The following is a 17,742-nucleotide window of genomic DNA, read 5'->3' as shown; positions in this document are numbered from 1 at the left end:
ATAAGGAAACCAAGGCTCAAAGAGGTGAAGGGTTTTGAATCCACATTCAGATCTCACACCCCAAGCTTGAGTGTGGTTACTTTGACAGTCCCAAGAGGGGATGTACTGTATATGAAAGTACCTGTTAGGTTCAAAAAGATTATTTTTAAAAATAGCTACCATTTGTGGAGCTCTTATGCTACGTCAGGCATCAATCAGGGCTTGCGTGCCTTTTCTGGTTTAATTATCACAACAATTTTATGAACAGATGCAAAAATGGAGGCTCAGAGAGTTTAAGTGATTTGACCAAGGAAACTTATCCAGGATTATAAAGTAGGTTGCTCTAACCCTTAGCTAGCCATTAGGGAAATGTGAATCAAAACCACAAGGAGATACCACATCACATCTCAAGGCTATAATTCAAAAGACAGACAATAACAAGTGTTGGTGAGGATGTGGAGAAATTGGATTACATTGCTGGTGGGAATACGAATTGTTGCAGCCGCTGGGAAAAACAGTTTGGTGGTTCTTCAAAAGGTTGAAAATAGAGTGACTAAATGATCCACCAATTCCATTCATAGTTACATACCCAAGAAAACCGAAAACATGTTCATGCAAAAACCTGTACACATATGTTCATAGTAGCATTATTCATCATAGCCCCAAACTGGAAACAACCCAAATGTCCACCAAAATGTGGCACATCCATACAAATGAAATATTACTCGGCCATGAAAAGGAATGAAGTACTAATACATGCTCCAACATGAATGAACCTTGAAAACATGATGCTATGTGGAAGAAGCCAGACACCAAGGACCACAATACTGTATGATTCCATTCATATGAAATGTCCAGATTAAGCAAATTCATAGAGAGAAAGCAGGTCAGTGGTTGCCTGGGGCCTGCGGGGAATGACGGCTAAGAATGGGGCATTTCTTTTTGAGGTGATCAAAATATTCTAAACTTGTGATGGTTGCACAACTCTATGAATATACTAAAAACCACTAAATTGTACGCTAAAAATGGGTGAGTTGTATAGTATGCAAATTATGTCTCAATAAGCCGTTAAAAAAAAGCAAGGGGGGACCATCCTGACACAGGAGAGGCCTAAAGTCACATTTACAAGTCTGGCCCTGTTCCTCCCCCTAAGCAGTGATGACTCAGGTAAGTTGCCTGCATTATCGCCAGGTGGGGCCTGATTCCTTGCCTCTCCCTGGGAATCCAGGGTGTTGCCCTGCGTTTTCCCACTTTCCCCAGGCATGCTCTGCCTGGCTCGTCCAGGCAGGCCTGGGATAGAACCCAAAGTGTCACACTCGCCTCCTGTGGCTTCTGTCTGCAGCAGACTGGCACTGCTTCCTCCTGCCTGTACTTCCTCACCATTCCCTCTCCCTGCATGCTGAGAGACACACAGCTCATAAGCACTGAAAGCTGCACCTTGGGGTTTCCTAGGCTGTCAACCACTGCAGAGATTTGGGGTCATCCCCACACCCCACTTACCTAACATAGGAAAAGACGATCATGTGAAGGAGCCACTTAATCGTGCCATAGTTCATGCTCTCGATCCGGGTGACTTTGTTCGTCTCATACTGGAAAACATCACTGTATATACAGCAGGCTGGCATGGTGAGGGGCTTCCTGTCTGCTACGGGCTGGACCAGGACTCCACCCCCCGGCACGGGTCACAGCAGGCCCACCAGCAAGAGGGAAATGAAACAACCTGATTCTTAGCAGGAGCCTTTAAGTTTGAGTTTCTCCAATGATGGCAGAGTGGGGGCGGGCCCTGGCAGCTACCCAGATGTGGCTAGGGATAAACAAGAGAAGCCAAGTCCTACAGGCCTGCCTGGCAGATGACCTCGCCCCAGCTGGCCTCCCCCAGATGCCTGCACAGAGATGGTGTTCAAAGGAAGGGCATGTTAAGAATTCTGCCTTTTCCCCTTTTCCTTTCACTTTTTTGACTCATTTCAGTTGGGGGGGAAGGGGTAGCCCTTCAAATGTCAGGGGACCCAGTGCTTCCATTGTGCTTTAGTAAAGGGCCTCAATCTTTCCATTGCCTCAAGCCCCACTCAGAGATTGATTTCTACAACCCTTCATTCAGCCCCAGATGTATATGAACACTGGGTGAATGAAGGTCCCCGCTTCCCTCTCTCCTCCCCACTCAGTCTATAGGGGGAATCAGACTTGCTGAAGGGGGTTAGGGGGAGGATTTCATTCCTATGCTGAATATTTCCTGTGTGACCCTCTAGATCCCTCTCTTCCTCCTGCCCTGTGCCCCGGGAGGTCCACCCATGACCAAGGCCGATCAGCCTAAGACCACCAGGAACAAACTTGCCATCCAACAAAACTAAGTTTTGACCCGTTCGGTGAGGTTTTACATAAAAGCAGGTTTTATATGCAACAGTCAATGTCAGATCTGGATTGCAAAATGGAGCCAGGGCCCTGTTTGCTTGGAAGCGATGAAGCTGAGATAGCTCTAGAATGTGGTGTCCAGGAAGCCTTGATCCGACGCTCTGCACCTGAAGTGCACACTGAGGCTGCTTCTTGGCGGCAAAGTGACTTAGATCCTCCAGGCAAAGGGGAGTCTTTGGCTCTTACTGGTACAGTTTCAAATAGCAATGTTTCTGACAGTCTGTGATTTTAGAGGGTGACATTTCTCAGTGGGTAAGAAAGCAGGAGTCCCTCCCTCAAAGATGGGAGGCATCACTTTATAGCTCCAGAGAAACATTGTTTCCTCTTGTTTTTGCAGCTGACTTTGTCCATTTCTGCTCTTCCAGCTTGCTAAGTGGCCAGGCTGGTTTTCACTTTTCCAGTCTGAGCTAAACATTCCTGTCTCACCCACGTGAACTGCCTCAGGCTCTCCCTTACCTCCCGGTTTTCAGTTTGGGTGACTGGAGAGCAGGAGGACGGTGCGGGTGAAGGTGCGTTTTCCGGCTCCTCTCCTCTCCGGGCACCACTCCCTCTTCGCTCCTCAGGCCTTGGGGTGGTAAGGACCTCCTGCTGTTGCCAGTCCCAGGGGACTCACCATCCCTTACTGCGTTTTCTTAATTCTGCCGCCTTCTTTATAAATGCTTCCCACCGTTAGTTACCCCATTGGAGTATGCCATCACTTGTTTGCTGGGACTCTGAATATACTGTCATCTTCACCAGTAAAAAGAGGCGCTCCACAGGCCTCCTGTTAGGGCAGTAAAGCCTGACGGTTAGAACACAGGCCCTGTGGGACGAGCTGCCCAGCTTCCAATTCTGGTGTCACACCTTACCACCTTAGTGACATTGGACAACGCTGTTTATGCTAGTCCTTCATTCATTCCCAAGAACACCAGCCACTAGCAGACATAGCAGTGAACAGGCAAGACAACCCAGATGTGTATCTACAGATGAATGGATACACAAAATGTGGCCTATACATACAATGGGATATTCAGCCATAAAAAGGAATGAAGTACTGACACACGCTACACCGTGGAAGAGCCTAGAAAACATGCTCAAGTAAAGAAACCAGACACAAAGGCCACAGATGGTATGATGCCATTTGTAGGAAATGTCCAGCAGGGGCACATCTGTCCAGTACTCCCGTGGCACCACCCAAGGACACATGCGTTTCCCTAGGCTTTCGCTGAACTCATACACCGATCGCTCGTGCTCTTCCATCTCTGCTGTCTTCTGAGCTCCACACCTATGGACTATAAGTCTATGAACCTCCAGACCTAAATATCCCACAGACACTTCAAATCACATCTTCAGAATGGAATACCTTCTGATGAAATGCAAGGAAAGACTAGTGAGAGGGAGAGAATGCAGACAGCAGATGTGGACGCTTTTCCCGCTGACTCTGAGGGGAGAGAGGTCAGGGTGATTTTTTTTTTTTTTAAGGTTTTATTGGGGAAGGGGAACAGGACTTTATTGGGGGAACAGTGTGTACTTCCAGGACTTTTTTTTTTTTCCCTAAGTCAAGTTGTCCTTTCAGTCTTAGTTGTGGAGGGTGCCGTTCAGCTTCAAGTTGTTGTCTTTCCGTCTTAGTTGTGGAGAGTGCAGCTCAGCTCCAGGTCTAGTTGCCGTTGCTAGTTGCAGGGGGCACAGCCCACCATCCCTTGCGGGAGTCGAACCAGCAACCTTATGGTTGAGAGGACGTGCTCCAACTGACTGAGCCATTTGGGAGCTCAGCGGCAGCTCAGCTCAAGGTGCCGTGTTCAATCTTAGCTGCAGGGGGCGGAGCCCACCATCCCTTGCGGGACTGGAGAAATTGAACTGGCAACCTTGTGGTTGAGAGCCCACTAGCCCATGTGGGAATTGAACCGGCAACCTTTGGAGTTAGGAGCATGGAGCTCTAACCGCCTGAGCCACCGGGCCGGCCCCCAGGGTGATTTTTAATGGGGGACAGAGTCGAGGGAAAATTGGGGGGTAGTTAAGATGGAAACATCTGAGCCATTCAAAGATGCTCGAAGTGGAATATCAAGATTGGTGGTCCCTTGTTTCTTTGTGAAGTAGGAAGCCAGGTCATGAACGGAATTGGGGGTTGGAGAGGCTTGGGTGAACTTCTTAGTCAAGGGGTGTGTGTGTGTGTGTGTGTGTGTGTGTGTGTTTCTGGTTACAGGGCAGAAAATCAAGTGATTTTCTTCAGTGGAAGAGGGAGATTTTTAGAGAAAACACTGTTATGTCACAGAACTCAAATATAGGAAATGTGGCCCAACCTTGCAAGAACCTGGTGGTAGGATCAATCAGAAGCTAAAATGTCCTGCATTGAGGTTGCTTGTTCAGTTTGTCTGAAGCTGTGCAGTCTCGCCTCTGCCTGTCTCCCTGTGCACTCACTGTGTGTGTGACTTCTCTGCTTCTCTGAGGGCACATGGCCCAACACGTCTATCATGGTATGTGTCCACGTGCCAAGTGAAAGCTCCGGATCACTGCCCTATTCCAGAATCCCAGAGGAATGAATCTGACTGGTCCAGCTATTTATTTCAGGTCCGATTATGTATGGCCATCGGTGGGTTCACAGAACAAACAAGGCATTGGGGCTGCTTTTGTGAGGAGAGGGAGGAGGAAGAGCTAGGAGGGAGGAAGGGAGGGAGAAAGGTGTGGCTCTCAGAATAGAGGCTCCAAGGCTGGGGACTCTAGTTAAATACCCCAGCTCCTCTGTCCCAGGGGACACGACACTGAGGCAGTCTGGGCCGTCTCGCAGAGGTCCCTAGTGGCATTGAGGCCCTGATGCCTACAGCAGTGACCTGCTCTTGAATGCTTCCTGTATTCACTGCCTTCCTGTCCTCACTCTCCTTCTTGGCCTCAGCCTCCCAAATAATCTGCTTGCCCCGGAATCCTTGTCTCAGGGTGTGTTGTTGCAAGGAAACCCAATTTGCGTCGACCTCAGTCTCCTGTGCTGTTGTTAAGGAGTCTGGAATTTATCCTGAGAGCAATTGGTGGGTTTATAAGCAGAGGTGTGGCGTGATCTCATTTGCACTTTAGTAAAATCACTCTGGAAAATGGAAGGGGTGAGGGTGGAGGAGGGTGGTCTGCCCAGAGAGGGTGTAGTGGCAGGGAGGTGGGCTGAGGGCAGATCCCTGAGGGACGCTGACAAGCCACCACACTCTCACCTGGCCAGAATTTTGTTCTTCCTCCCACTCAGACTCCATATTGCTCTCAATAGCAGCTTGGATTTGCAGCGATACAATGATACCAGACTCTTACTCTCTCCTTCAGAAGTTCAATGTTTCAGCCAGGATTCACTGTGCTTTCTTCCTTGGGAACTGGAGCTACTAAAAAAGCTTGTCAAAGTAATGTTTTTTTCCTCTATATTTCTCCATGGCAATTTCTCATGAACATGCGTTTCTCACCCTCTCTTCCTTGTTTCTCATCACTCAATTCAGAATTCTTATAATAAATTCGTCAGCTACTTAGGGATGTCACAGAATTAGGAGAAAACCCAGTGACCTGGTATCCAAAAATGGTTTTCCTTGGGTTTTAGTAAACTAGTGGTGTCTGACAGTGTGACTAACTAACCACATGTGACTATTTAAATTTAAATGATTAAAATGAAGTGAAATTTAAAATTCAGTTTTCTGTCATGCCTGCCCTTTTTCAAGTGGTCAATATCCATAAGTGGCTAATGGCCACCCCACTGGGTGGTGTAGAGAACATTTCCACCATCATAGAAAGTGCTGTTAGACCGCACCACTGACAAAATATATGTGGGATCGAGGAAAAGGGGAGTGAGGCTGCAGGTAAATGAGGAAGCATAGGGTGGGCGCAATCAGATGGCATCTATTTTCTGTGTGAGATAGGAGGCACAGCTGCCTGATGATAGAGAAAGCGAAGGCAGAGGGGTGGGAGGTTTGATGAGCGTGAAGAAAGTTCAAAACAGTTGCTATGGTGAACAGGAGAAGAGAGCCAAAAGGGAAAACGGGAATTCCAGGGTGGCGTCGACAATTAAAGACCCTAAAGTTATCATTGCAACAGGCTAGTGACTGAGGTTACGCCCGGACGGCAGGGGGCCTTCCCACCTGCAGGGTCCATCTCCCACATCCACACCCAGAGACCCACCAGGTCTTGCCCAGTGGTTCGAATGGTTTCAGAATTTGTAATCATTGGTATGTACTAAATTTATTGTGGTTTTCTGCATTTGTTTCTGCAACCGTGAGCAAAGCTACATGTCTGTCTTTCCCTCCCCCTAAAGCACCCTTCCCTGGGAGCTCGCATCCCTTGCCAGCCCCTCAACACAGGGCAGGAAGCCCCTCTGTGCCCCCTAACTCTACCCGGGCACCCGGAATGACTTGTTTCACTCACTTTATTCTGGGTATAATTGTTCTGTCCTTCTTACGGATGCTGGATTTCTTTTCATCCTAAGACCTCCCCTCTTTTCCACTCCATCCACGCCCAAGACATACGTTCTCCTTGGGAACTTTTCAAATCTATTTCTGAGTCAAGACAGTGGACCACGCCAGGTAATAACTGACGTCTTCTGCAATTCTAAACCCAGAGGCTGGGGATGGTGTGTGCCTCCGGGGACGTTTGGCAATGTCTGGAGACATTTTTTGTTGTTGTGACTAAGGGCATGCTACTGGCAATAATGACGAGGGATGCTGCTAAATATCCTACAGTGCACAGATCAACCCCCCATGACAAAAATTGTCTGGTCCAAAATGTCACTAGTGCCAAGGCTGAGAAACCCTGGTCTGCACGGTATTGGCACCTCAGCTGTAAATTCAATTGTAAACTGAAATCAAGGGCCACAGTGCAAGGCACATAGTGGTTGTTTAATGAATGTTTGATAATGAGTGAATGAATGAATGAATGAATGAATCGTTATATCTTTCATTTGTAATTTGGCCGTGTGCCTGGTACAGGACTGTGTCAGAGTAGCTGTTCAGTAAAAGGTTATTGACTGGTTCCCACAAATTTTCCCCCTTGAAGAGCCACCTGTGCACAGCTGGGAATGATGTCCTCCTGGCTGGGGAACAAGATGGCCTGACAGCTGCGGTTTGGAGTCACAATACATTTCTGTGGGAAGCCACCAACAGAGGGGCAGACAGTGTTTCTCCACATTGTGATGGATTTATTGTCTTCCCTAAAACTCTCAGCAGAGAAGGGTTTAAAGGCTGAGCTGAGCAACAGCCTGTGGATTCAGCTTTCTAGGAAAAAGGAAAAAAGGAGCCCAGACTAAGGGTAGTTGTTAACATGCTTGAGGATCAAGAGCCCATTAGGATGAGAGAAGGGTAGAGGGCTGGGGCAGGACTGCAGTATCACCACACTCTTCCTAATTCATTCACGTAACAAATATTTACTGAGTGCCAGGGACTCTTTGGGGGATATGTGGGTTAACAAAAAGACCCAAATCCTTACCTGCTTGGAGCTTATATTCTAAAGAAACAGGATGAACGACAGATAAGTAAGTCTGATATAGAGAATGTGAGAGGGCCATGTACACTATGGAGAAAAACCAAGCAGGGAAAGATGTGTTTGGGGTTGAACTTAGTGGTTAAATTGAAGTGAAATTTACCTGACATAAAACTAACCATTTTACAGGGTACAGTTCAGTGACAGTTAGTGCCTTCACCATGTCTATCTAGTTCCAGAACACTTTCATCACTTTAAAAGGAAACCCTGTGCCCATTAGTTTGTCACGCCCTCCTCCCCCGCAGCCCCTAGCAACCATCAATCTGCTGTCTCTATGGATTCACCAATCCTTGGCAACCACCAATTTTCTTTCTATCTTTGTGGACTTAACTATTCTGGGCATTTCACATAAGTGGAATCATATACTATGTGGCCTTTTATGACTGGCTTCTTTTACGTAGTGTAATATTTTTTGAGGTTCATCCACGTTTTAGCATATATCAGTAGTTCATTCCTTTTTATGTCTGGATAATATTTTGTTGTATGGATAGATCACATTTTATATACCCACTCATCAGTTGATGGACACTTAGGTTGTTTCCACCTTTGGCTATTGTGAATAACGTTACCATGAACTTTCTGGTACAAGTATTTGAGTTGCTGTTTTCAGTTGTTCCAGGAGAAAACTAAGAGTGGCATTTCTGTCATATGTTTAAAAAAGTCATATGTTTAACTTTTGGGGAACTGCCAAACTGTATTCCACAGTAGCTGCATCCTTTTACTTTCCCACCAGCAATGTATGAGGGTTCCGATTTCTCGCCATCCTCGCCAACACTTGTTATTTTCCATTTTGTGAATAATAGCCATCCTCGTGGTAAGAAGTGGTATCTCACATACTTTCAATTTGCCATTCCCCTAATACCCATCATTGGGTGTTGAACATTTTTTCATGTGCTCGTTGGTCATTTGTATATCTTCTTAGACAAGTGTCTATTTAAGTCTTTTGCCCACTTTTGAATTGGGTTGTTTGTCTTTTTGTCATTGAGATGTGAAGTGGGGGTTGAGCTTTTAAATAGGGTTGTCAGAAAAGGCTCCCCGAGAAGATAATTTTTAATTGAAGACCTTAAGAGGGAAAGGGAGTGGGTACCAGGATGTCTGGGAAAAGCATGGCAGGAAGAGAGCTCAGTGAATGCAAAGGCCCTGAGGCAAGTCCCTTCCACTTGTCTGTAACTCCGTTTTCCTGTTTGCAAATAGGGAAGAATGAGACCTGGAGACAGTGTCTCCTAGCATGTTAGCAAATTATCAACACCTAGGCTCACCCATGTTCTTGAGGAAGATACTCAACTTCTCAGAGCTTCAATTTGCTCACCTGTAATATGGGGATAATAATCGTATCTACCTCACAGTGTTCTCACAAGAATTAAGTGAAAAAATATACCCAGCCAGGGCCTGGCACATAGCAGTGGTCAGAAATTTGGGGTTCGAACCCAGATCAGGGAGACGTCGAAACCTGAGGCCTCCAGGAAGGTGATGGTTTACAGGGGAGTCAGAGGGGTGTAGTGGCAGAGGCCTGTGGTCTAGCCTGACCCGGGCTACCGTATACTTACTGTGTTTATGTTTTGAAGAGCATAGTTTATTTATATACTGACACCAACAGGGGGCTTACCGTCTGAATGGCAGCTTTCACCAATGACCTTGGGCACATTTCTTAACCTCTTTGAACTCAGTTTCCTCCTTTGTGCCTCCATATTGTGGACAGGATTCAAGATCATATATGTGTCCGTAGGACAGGTGCTCAAAAAATTTCCCTCTTGTGTGTCTGCCCAGCGAGTACCACTGTGGGCATTCCAAAAATACAAGGTTACCTTTAATTATTTTTTCAACACAAGTTGATGTTTTACTTAGTTTTGTTTTTTAGTGGCAGTTAGAATGTGGGTTTGGGGGTCTCCGGCTAGAGTTCAGATCCCAGCTCCTGTGCTTACCAGCTGTTGGACCTTGGGAAAGTGTCTGAACCACCGTGATCTTTAGGTCCTGGTCCACTTTACAAAGCAGTTGTAAGGATCCGAGTTCATTTTTGTAAATCACCCAGCAACCATCAGAACTCTGGCTACAATGGTGTGAAGAAAACGGCAGGAAGTCCAAGCAGATTGGATGGCGAGGGCGGGCAAGAAAGAAAAATCCTAGTAAGATCACCTAGAAAAGCTCCTGAGAGCCTAGCAGAGTGAAACCATAGTGGGTGACTTTCCAGTCCTCATTTTTTGCCCTCTAGAAAGAGTGAAGAGTAGGGAGTCTTAGACTCGAGACTTTGCTCTGTCCACAGCTAGCTAGGTGCCCTCGGCCAAGTCTCTTCCTGTCTCTGCGCCTCAATTTCCCAGGGGTCCCTCTCCAAAGACGGTCTCCGCTCTGAAACCACCTGTGGCACCGCTACTGACCACCAGAGGGCAGCGATGCACCAACATCCGTTCTGGAGTCCACCTCAAAGTTCAGTTTTTTTCTGTTTTGCTATCTGCTGACTTGGGACAAGAGAATTGTGAAATGATAATAGTGGTATAGGTTTCACTTTTTCAACGGTCCTTGTTTGCTACTCCGTGCACAGTCAGAATGAGGTCTTGCAACAGCATACAGATGAGGAAGCAGAGCCTCAGAAACTTAACAAAGCCACATATAAACAATCCACAATTCACTGACAATTTTGGTCACACCATATCCTAAATTTAGACTGTTTGAACGCTAGGAATGCATTGCTGTATGTCTGGGCTGCTTAGCATTGATAACCCATTACCCGCTTTATGCTTTGTGAAGCACTTTCTGATTCTCTGTATCAGAAAATTCTCTATTCTATCCAGCTTACAGATGAGTAAACTGAGGCTTCTAGAGGTTATGCCATTTGACTTAGCATTTTCTTAATCAGCTCTATCTTAGAAGCTGTTTGGCGGATTCCCAGAAATATTAGCTTAAAAGCTACACAACTTGTTGTGATGGGATATAGTGGGGTCTAGTCCAAATATTGCTCCTTGTTTTGCAAAAGGAATTAAGCCCTTCTCTCTGTCTCAGCATCTGCCTGGGTTATTAGCATTCTGTGTGGAACTGGAGTAGCTTCAGATCAACAGTGGTACTCAAAAGGGACTGTCAAATGATACACCTGTCCTGTCCCCAACTTCAGATTCTGATATCCACCCCCAACAACCCAAACAACCGCTGTTTTTGATGGTCATTCTACATGTATGTTTGAGCAATGTCTTTATCAGACCCCGGGGTTGGTTAAGATGCTGTAAAAGAAAGGCCAACTCAAATTAGCTTAAACATTAAGGAAAATTTTACATTATCTGTGTAAACCCCAAGCTGGTTCATACAGCAACTGAACCACACCAGCAGAATGATCCTGCCTCCAGCTCAGCAGTACCACGGCTGAGATAGACTGACCAGGATCCACCCTCTAGTGCAGGGTGGGGCTGGGGTCTGCTTCAGTGGAGCCCGTGGCAGTGAGAGGAGGTGGGAGGACACCTCACAGAATGTGGGTTCAGAGTCTGAAAGAAGAAAGGAGGACTGGCTTCAGGAAGGGAATCAACAGTTTCTGTTACAAGCCCTGAGGCTGTAATTGAGCTCCCAGTGACTAACTAGCTCTTTACACGTTGGTGCCTGTTGCCAGGAATTAGGGGACAGGACAGAATCAACACTTGGCCCTTGTCTTCACCTTGCTTGTAATCTCGCTGCAAACCAGACTCACATTACTTCCTTTTTACTAGTATCATTTGTGTTTTTTTATTGTAGAAAATACTGGCAGGAATAAAGAAGAAAAGCCAGAAGCACCATAACCCACCACTCAGAGACAGCTGCTGTTAACACTTGTGTTTATTTCCTTCTAATCTTGGCCCTGTTTTCTAATTATTGCAAATCATACATTCGTTCATTCATTCAACAGCTATGGAGCTGAGTGCTGGAGTGTGTGGTTCAGGTTCTCACTGTACTAGGAGTTCCCAGAAGAACCCCTTCATTGTTGCCTGGAGTGGTTGAATGGGGGGCTTGACCTGGGCCTTGAAATCCATTTGAATGAGGAAAGAGGATAAAAGGAGTGCCTTGCAATGAGAGGAAGGGCATGTCCCAGGAACAAAGGCAGGACAGGGCTAGGGGAGAAGACTGGTGCATATTGGAAGGTTAGAGGGAAGGAGTTAGTGATAGGGAAGATCCTAGGTGTTATGTGTATTTGCTCTTTTTTGGTCTGTTCTACATTCATTCCCTTTTCTGATAGCAGCACCCGGTTTTCCTTTGGGGAGTCACTTCTTCCCCACTGTCAACCCTCAGCTCCTGTTTGGGTGAAGCTAACTTCATACCCTTGTTTCCAGGTGGTCATATGACCTAGTCTGACCAATCAGAACACTCCATCCCTCTGGTCAGTGATTGGCTGATGGATGGGCACTTGCCTAGATCAGGCCAATCAAGACCATTGTGACTCAATTCCATTTGTTGGAACTGTCTGGATTTCTGGGTTTCCTTGAAAATTTAGAAAATCTGAATATGCTGTGTAGCAGATGGCTACAGCTGAGAAGAGGCTGCCTGCTTCAGATGAGACACACTGTCCAGTTTGCCACAGTCCCCACCACTCCCTATTGCTAGGGACAAAAGTTTAGCATTCTGTGAGCCAAGTACAACTTGTCTGTCAAATTTAGCCCTGGGAAGCTAGTTTGCTGTCCCTGTGTAGGTGCCAAGTCGAATCTTAGTTAGAAGGATGAGAGGGTGGCTAGCAGGGAGATGATCATACAAAACCAAGTGATGGGCAGAAAGTTCATGCAGGAAGACCTCCATCTTCTCCTGAAAAGCAATTCCATAAACATTTGTTCAGTCCTCACATCAACCCTATGAGATAAGGCAGGTTCATTCCATTATGCAGATGGGGAAACTGAGGCTCCGAGAGTACTCACATCTACAAGCTACCACGTCGCCCCTCAAGTCTGCACTCTGTACCTCCTTGCTCATGATGCCCAAGTTGGAGCTGACTGAAGATCACTGAGAAGCTCAGGTCAGTGCAAGGAAAGTGAACCCTTTGCTTAAAGGATGCCAGCCTGGGTCTGATACCCAACGGCCTCTGTGGTGCCTTTTAAATCTCCTTGCTCTGAGGTGAATGTAACTACTGGGCAGCACTTCTCTGACGATGTGGCAGCCACAGAGTGACTCACTCATCACTCAGATCTCCTTCAGGAGAGTCTGCTGCAAAGAGCACGGTTGACTGACAGCCCTAGTTCCCATCCCTCTGGATCTACCAAGTTCATGCCAAGGCCATACTTCCCCAGGCTGCCCACAGCCAATGACTGAGCACAGTGGGAGTGCGCGTGCAGCTCCACTGCTGCCTAACCTGGGATTCTTCTTACAAGTGACTTTGGCTTAGGAACTCCCCATCAGCATGGCGGAAACTTTCTTAGCACTGCACTGCTGTCTGAGGTCCTTCCTACCCAATCCTTCCTTCCCCCTCTCCTTCCACAGGTATCAGATGAGCATCACAGACAAGACTCTCCTGCCTACTCTTCCTCCCTTCCCCTTTATCCTTCACAGGCATGAATAAATAAATCCCCAGTAAATCTTTTGCAAGTCTAAGCTAGCCTTGGTATCTGCTTCTCAGAAGATCTGAACTAACACAGATGACGTCCATTTTGTAGAATGAGCTAGTGAAGTCTACAACCATCCAAACCCACAATAGTTGGTTGTCAAGGAAGCAGGGTTTAACATTGCAATGGTCAGGCCAATGGGCTTTGGAATTGGAGCAACTAAGGTGTGAGTCCTCCTTGCCAATGGATGACCTTTAGGACATTTCTTAACCGGCCCTGAGCCTCTTCTTCCTCATCTGTTGAATCAGTGATTCTCAACCAGGAGTGATTTTGTCCCCCAGGGGACATTTGTCAATGTCTAGAGACAGTTTTTGGTTGTTACTCCAGAGGAACTGGAGGGAGAGGGGTTATCTAGTGGGTAGAGGCCAGGGATATTGCTAAATATCCTGCAGTGCACAAAGCAGCCCCACCCCACACACAGACACCAAAGAATGATCCAGCCCAAAATATCTGTAGTGCTGAGGTGGGGAAACCCTGTGTTAAATGGAAATGGTAATGATAGCTACTTCAAAAGGCCGTTAGGAGGATCCAGTGGGATCTTCTGTTCTATACCTGTCATTTCTACTCATCCCGCCTTGTAAACTCCACAGGTCAGCGACCAGATGATTCTAGATTAGTGTTCTGTATCGCCAGTGACTAGAACATGGAAGGTGCTAAGTAAATTATTATGAATTGAAATATTTAGATGAGTGCAAATCAACAAATGGTAACATATCACCAGCAGCACGGTCTTCCTGGTCCCTGGCTCAGTGCAGACTTGGTTTTCTGTATTTGTTGAATGAATGAATGAATGAATGAATGAATGAATGACAAATGAAGGAGTATTTACTCATTAACCACTAATTTATGTGCTTTAGGGAGATACTGGAAACTCTTGGGAAATAGGCCCAGTCTTTTCCTTTTAATTTGCAAAGAGGAGTTTTGTTCACCCAAGAAATGACTTCAGGGGATTGAGACCTCTGCCAAGCCAAAATCCGGGCCTGGCTCAAAGTCCTGTAGTTTAGGACACACATCTTGCTCGGCTTAGGCAAAAAAGGAAACGGGGCCAGGCTTTGTGCAAACTCGCTGCGAAACAAGAGCTGTTTGCAGGGCCCAGGAACACGCTCTGTCCCATGTTTAATTTCTTCCATCTGTCTGGTATCTGACCTCTGCTGCCCTCTAAGCCATTGCCACACATTGTCTGCGCACGTTCCCATATAAGGTGATCTCTCTTTCTCTCTCTCTCTCTTCCTCTCTTCCCCTCTCCCTCTCTTTCTCGGGGTTGGACGGCAGCAGCACTTGCTTCCTCCACCCCGCTGTCCCTCTTTCAGCCTTCCCTGGCAAGCTATGCTGTGAGGATGGATGGCTAGAGAGCGGGAAGGGGCAGGGGGCTGCCAAGGAATGTGGCAGGTTTATTTTTGTTCGGGCTGCATTCTTTGCCAGGCCTGCAAGGCCCCAGCCACTTGGGGATGTCACATGCAGATAAGACAGTAGGGGTGACTGAGACCTGTGGCTCAAATCTGCAACACCCCAGGTGTGAGCTGTGGTCACAGACTGGGGGTGGGAGGGGTGGGCAGGGACTCTGAGGTCATGGAACTCACCTCATCGCACTAGCCCGTGTCTGATTCTGAGAAAGTCAAGTTTGATGCTTCAGAGAAGCAATGGCAGGAACTGAGATCTGTAACCACTTAGGCCCATTGCTGGGCAAAACCCAACATTTGCAGCAGAGTGGAGAAGAGCCAGGTGTCAGGGTGAAATTATTAGCTGTGCGACCTTGGGCAAGTTGCCCGACCTCTCTGACTCTGTTTCCTTATCTGTCAAAATAGTAACAAATCTACTTGATAACTATTGTAGTATCACATTGAAATGTGAACTCTGCGATTATTGTCTGTTCTGTTCACTATTGTTTCACCAGCACCTAGAATAGTGCCTGGCACACAGTAGGTGCTCAAATATGTGTTGAACACAATAAATGAGATAATGCTTTTAAGTGCACAACACCAAATAAATGATAGCTGTTACTATCTATTCAACAATGGCAGATGTTTATTAAGCACCTATTAAGTGCCAAAGTCCTGATAGGTGCTGGGGATAGAGCAGTGAACAAGACAGACCTCAGGGAGCTTATAGTCTAATGGGGGACATACACAATCAAGTAAATTAAGTTCAGACAGTACTCAACTTGTTATGGAAGAAATTTTAAAAGGGATGTGGAAGAAGTGTGTTTTTCCAACCTGTGGACTATGACTCACACAGCAAGAAATGTTTATTATGTGACCCAGTGAACACACATGCATGTTTACGAAACTGAAATAAAATTTTCCCAAAACAATTGTGGTGGATTGCCTGCAAAGATGTCGACCAACAATTTAGCTGGTATGCACATGCCACTCGCTGATGGAGAGGTAGAGTCTGGTTCTCCTTTCTTTGAGTCTGGGTGGGTCTTGTGACTTGCTTTGGCCAATAGGATGTGATGGAAACGACACTGTCCTTGTTCTGGGCCTGAGCTTTAAGAGGCTTGATGGCTTTCACTTTTGCGCTCTTGGTACTGTTAAATTAATCAAACAAGGAGGCCATTAGACTAATGTGGTTCTACCACCATGGCAGCCTATGTAAGCAAACCAAAATCTAAGCCTATAAATGCCTCAAGGTTACAAAATCAAAACACAAAGGACAACCAATCACAAACAGCCAACTAGGCTCTTAGCTATAGCCAATCAAATAATTTCTTTTCTTTGCTTCCACATTTTTCTCTACAGAAGTCTTTCCCTTGGCTCCCGTCAGCGGAATACACTCCTAACCACTTCCGGTTTGGCACTGCCCGCCGGTAATCAATTTTTTGCTCAAATAAACTCTTAAAAATTTTAATATGCCTCAGTTTATCTTTTAACAGTACTTCAATGCCAGGTAAGGAAGCTCAGGGTAGACCACTGGATGATGAGAGACCACAAGCAGAAAGAGAGAGTTCACGTGAGGGAGAAACGGCAGCCAGCACTGAAGCTGGGGAAGGAGGGAAGCCTTCTCGGATGTTCTAGCTCCAGATGAGCCCCCAGCTGAACTCAAGACACATGGTGATTGATCCCAGCAGATACCAAGTTGAGCAGAACTGCCCAGCTGAGCCCAGTCACCCCACAGGTTTGTGGGGGGAAAAGGTGTTGTTTTAGGCCCAATAAAGTTGGTTTGTTACACAGCAAAAAAAATGTGTATTTCCGACACAGAAGTATTTACCTTTATTCTGTGTGATATTTTTTATTCCACTTCATTTTTTAAAATAATGTTCATCAAGACCTCCTAAACTGAATTCGGTACCCACTAAGAGGCCCTTACCAACAGTCTGAAAAACGGTGATGGAGGGTGACTGGTAGGTGGGTTACTTCAGTAAACGGGTCAGAAAAGGTCTCCCTGAGGAAGTAACATTTGAGCTGAGACCTGAATGAAGAGAGGGAGCCAGGCTGGGGAAGATCTGAGGAAAGAAGAGCCAGGCAAAAGAAAGAGCAGTGCAAAGGTCTTGAGGTTGGAATGGGTTTGGTGTGATTGAGCAACAGAAAGGAAGCCAGTGGTTGGGGAGTAGAGAGAGAAGGGAAGCCTGGAATGAAATTAGGCCTTACGCCATGCCACGCATGTGACCTCAGCTGTAGAGAGCAAAGACAGCTTGGAAGGCTTGGGGAGCACGGCTGACCTCCCAAAGCCCTGGCTGCTGTGGTTTGTTTTAATTGACGTGAGAGTCATGTAATATAAAATTAGCCTTTTTAGAGGGAAAATTCATGGGCATGTGGTACACTCACAATATTGTACAACTACCACCTCTATCTATTTCCAGAAGATTTCCATCACCCCAAAGGGAAATCCTGTACCCACTAAGCGGTTGCTCCACATTCTCCACCCCTCCCTGTCCCCCGCGCCCCCAGCCCCTGGCAACCACCAATCTGCATTTGTCTCGATGGATTTGCCTGTTCTGGACATTTCATGTAAATGGAATCATACAATATGTAGCTTTTTGTGTCTGGCTTCTTTCACTTAGCTTCATGTTTTCAAGGTTCATCCTTGTTGTAACATGTACCTGTACTTTATTTCTTTTTATGCCTGAATAATATTTTGGTGTATGCTTGCACCATAATTTGTTTAGCACCTCATCTGTTTGTCCATCAGTTTGATTCTATAATTCCATCTATAGCATTCTTACAGATCTTGATTTGACGTCGTCAGCCCAGGAGGGAGAAAAGGCTTTGGCAGCATGAAGGAGAATGCCCCACTGCTCCTGGCCTTTTCTTGTCCCCTCCCATCAACCTTTTCCTGCGTGAGCTGGAGCTTCCTGATGGCCCAAAATGCAGCTCCACTGCTGCTTACCCTTAAATACTCCCCC

General features: G+C 46.4%; 2 protein-coding genes across 13 annotated transcripts in view; one reads left to right on the top strand and one right to left on the bottom strand.

Annotated features, from left to right (window-relative positions):
* The window catches only part of P2RX7 (purinergic receptor P2X 7), a 38,428-nt gene extending 36,346 nt beyond the window's left edge, over window positions 1-2,082 (bottom strand). Inside the window, exon 1 of the mRNA XM_019733948.3 lies at window positions 1,480-2,082. Within this exon, the coding sequence (XP_019589507.3) occupies window positions 1,480-1,604 (125 nt within the window). The 5' untranslated portion in view covers window positions 1,605-2,082. The remainder of the gene's footprint in view (window positions 1-1,479) is intronic.
* The window catches only part of IFT81 (intraflagellar transport 81), a 148,825-nt gene that overhangs the window by 55,677 nt on the left and 75,406 nt on the right, over window positions 1-17,742 (top strand). The gene's annotated exons all lie outside the window — the stretch shown is intronic.

The sequence above is a fragment of the Rhinolophus sinicus genome, chromosome 9 (genome assembly GCF_057876585.1).
Source record: "Rhinolophus sinicus isolate RSI-liver-muscle chromosome 9, RSI-T2T, whole genome shotgun sequence".
Taxonomy (NCBI): Eukaryota; Metazoa; Chordata; class Mammalia; order Chiroptera; family Rhinolophidae; genus Rhinolophus; species Rhinolophus sinicus.
This window is presented reverse-complemented; position numbering and strand designations above follow the sequence as displayed.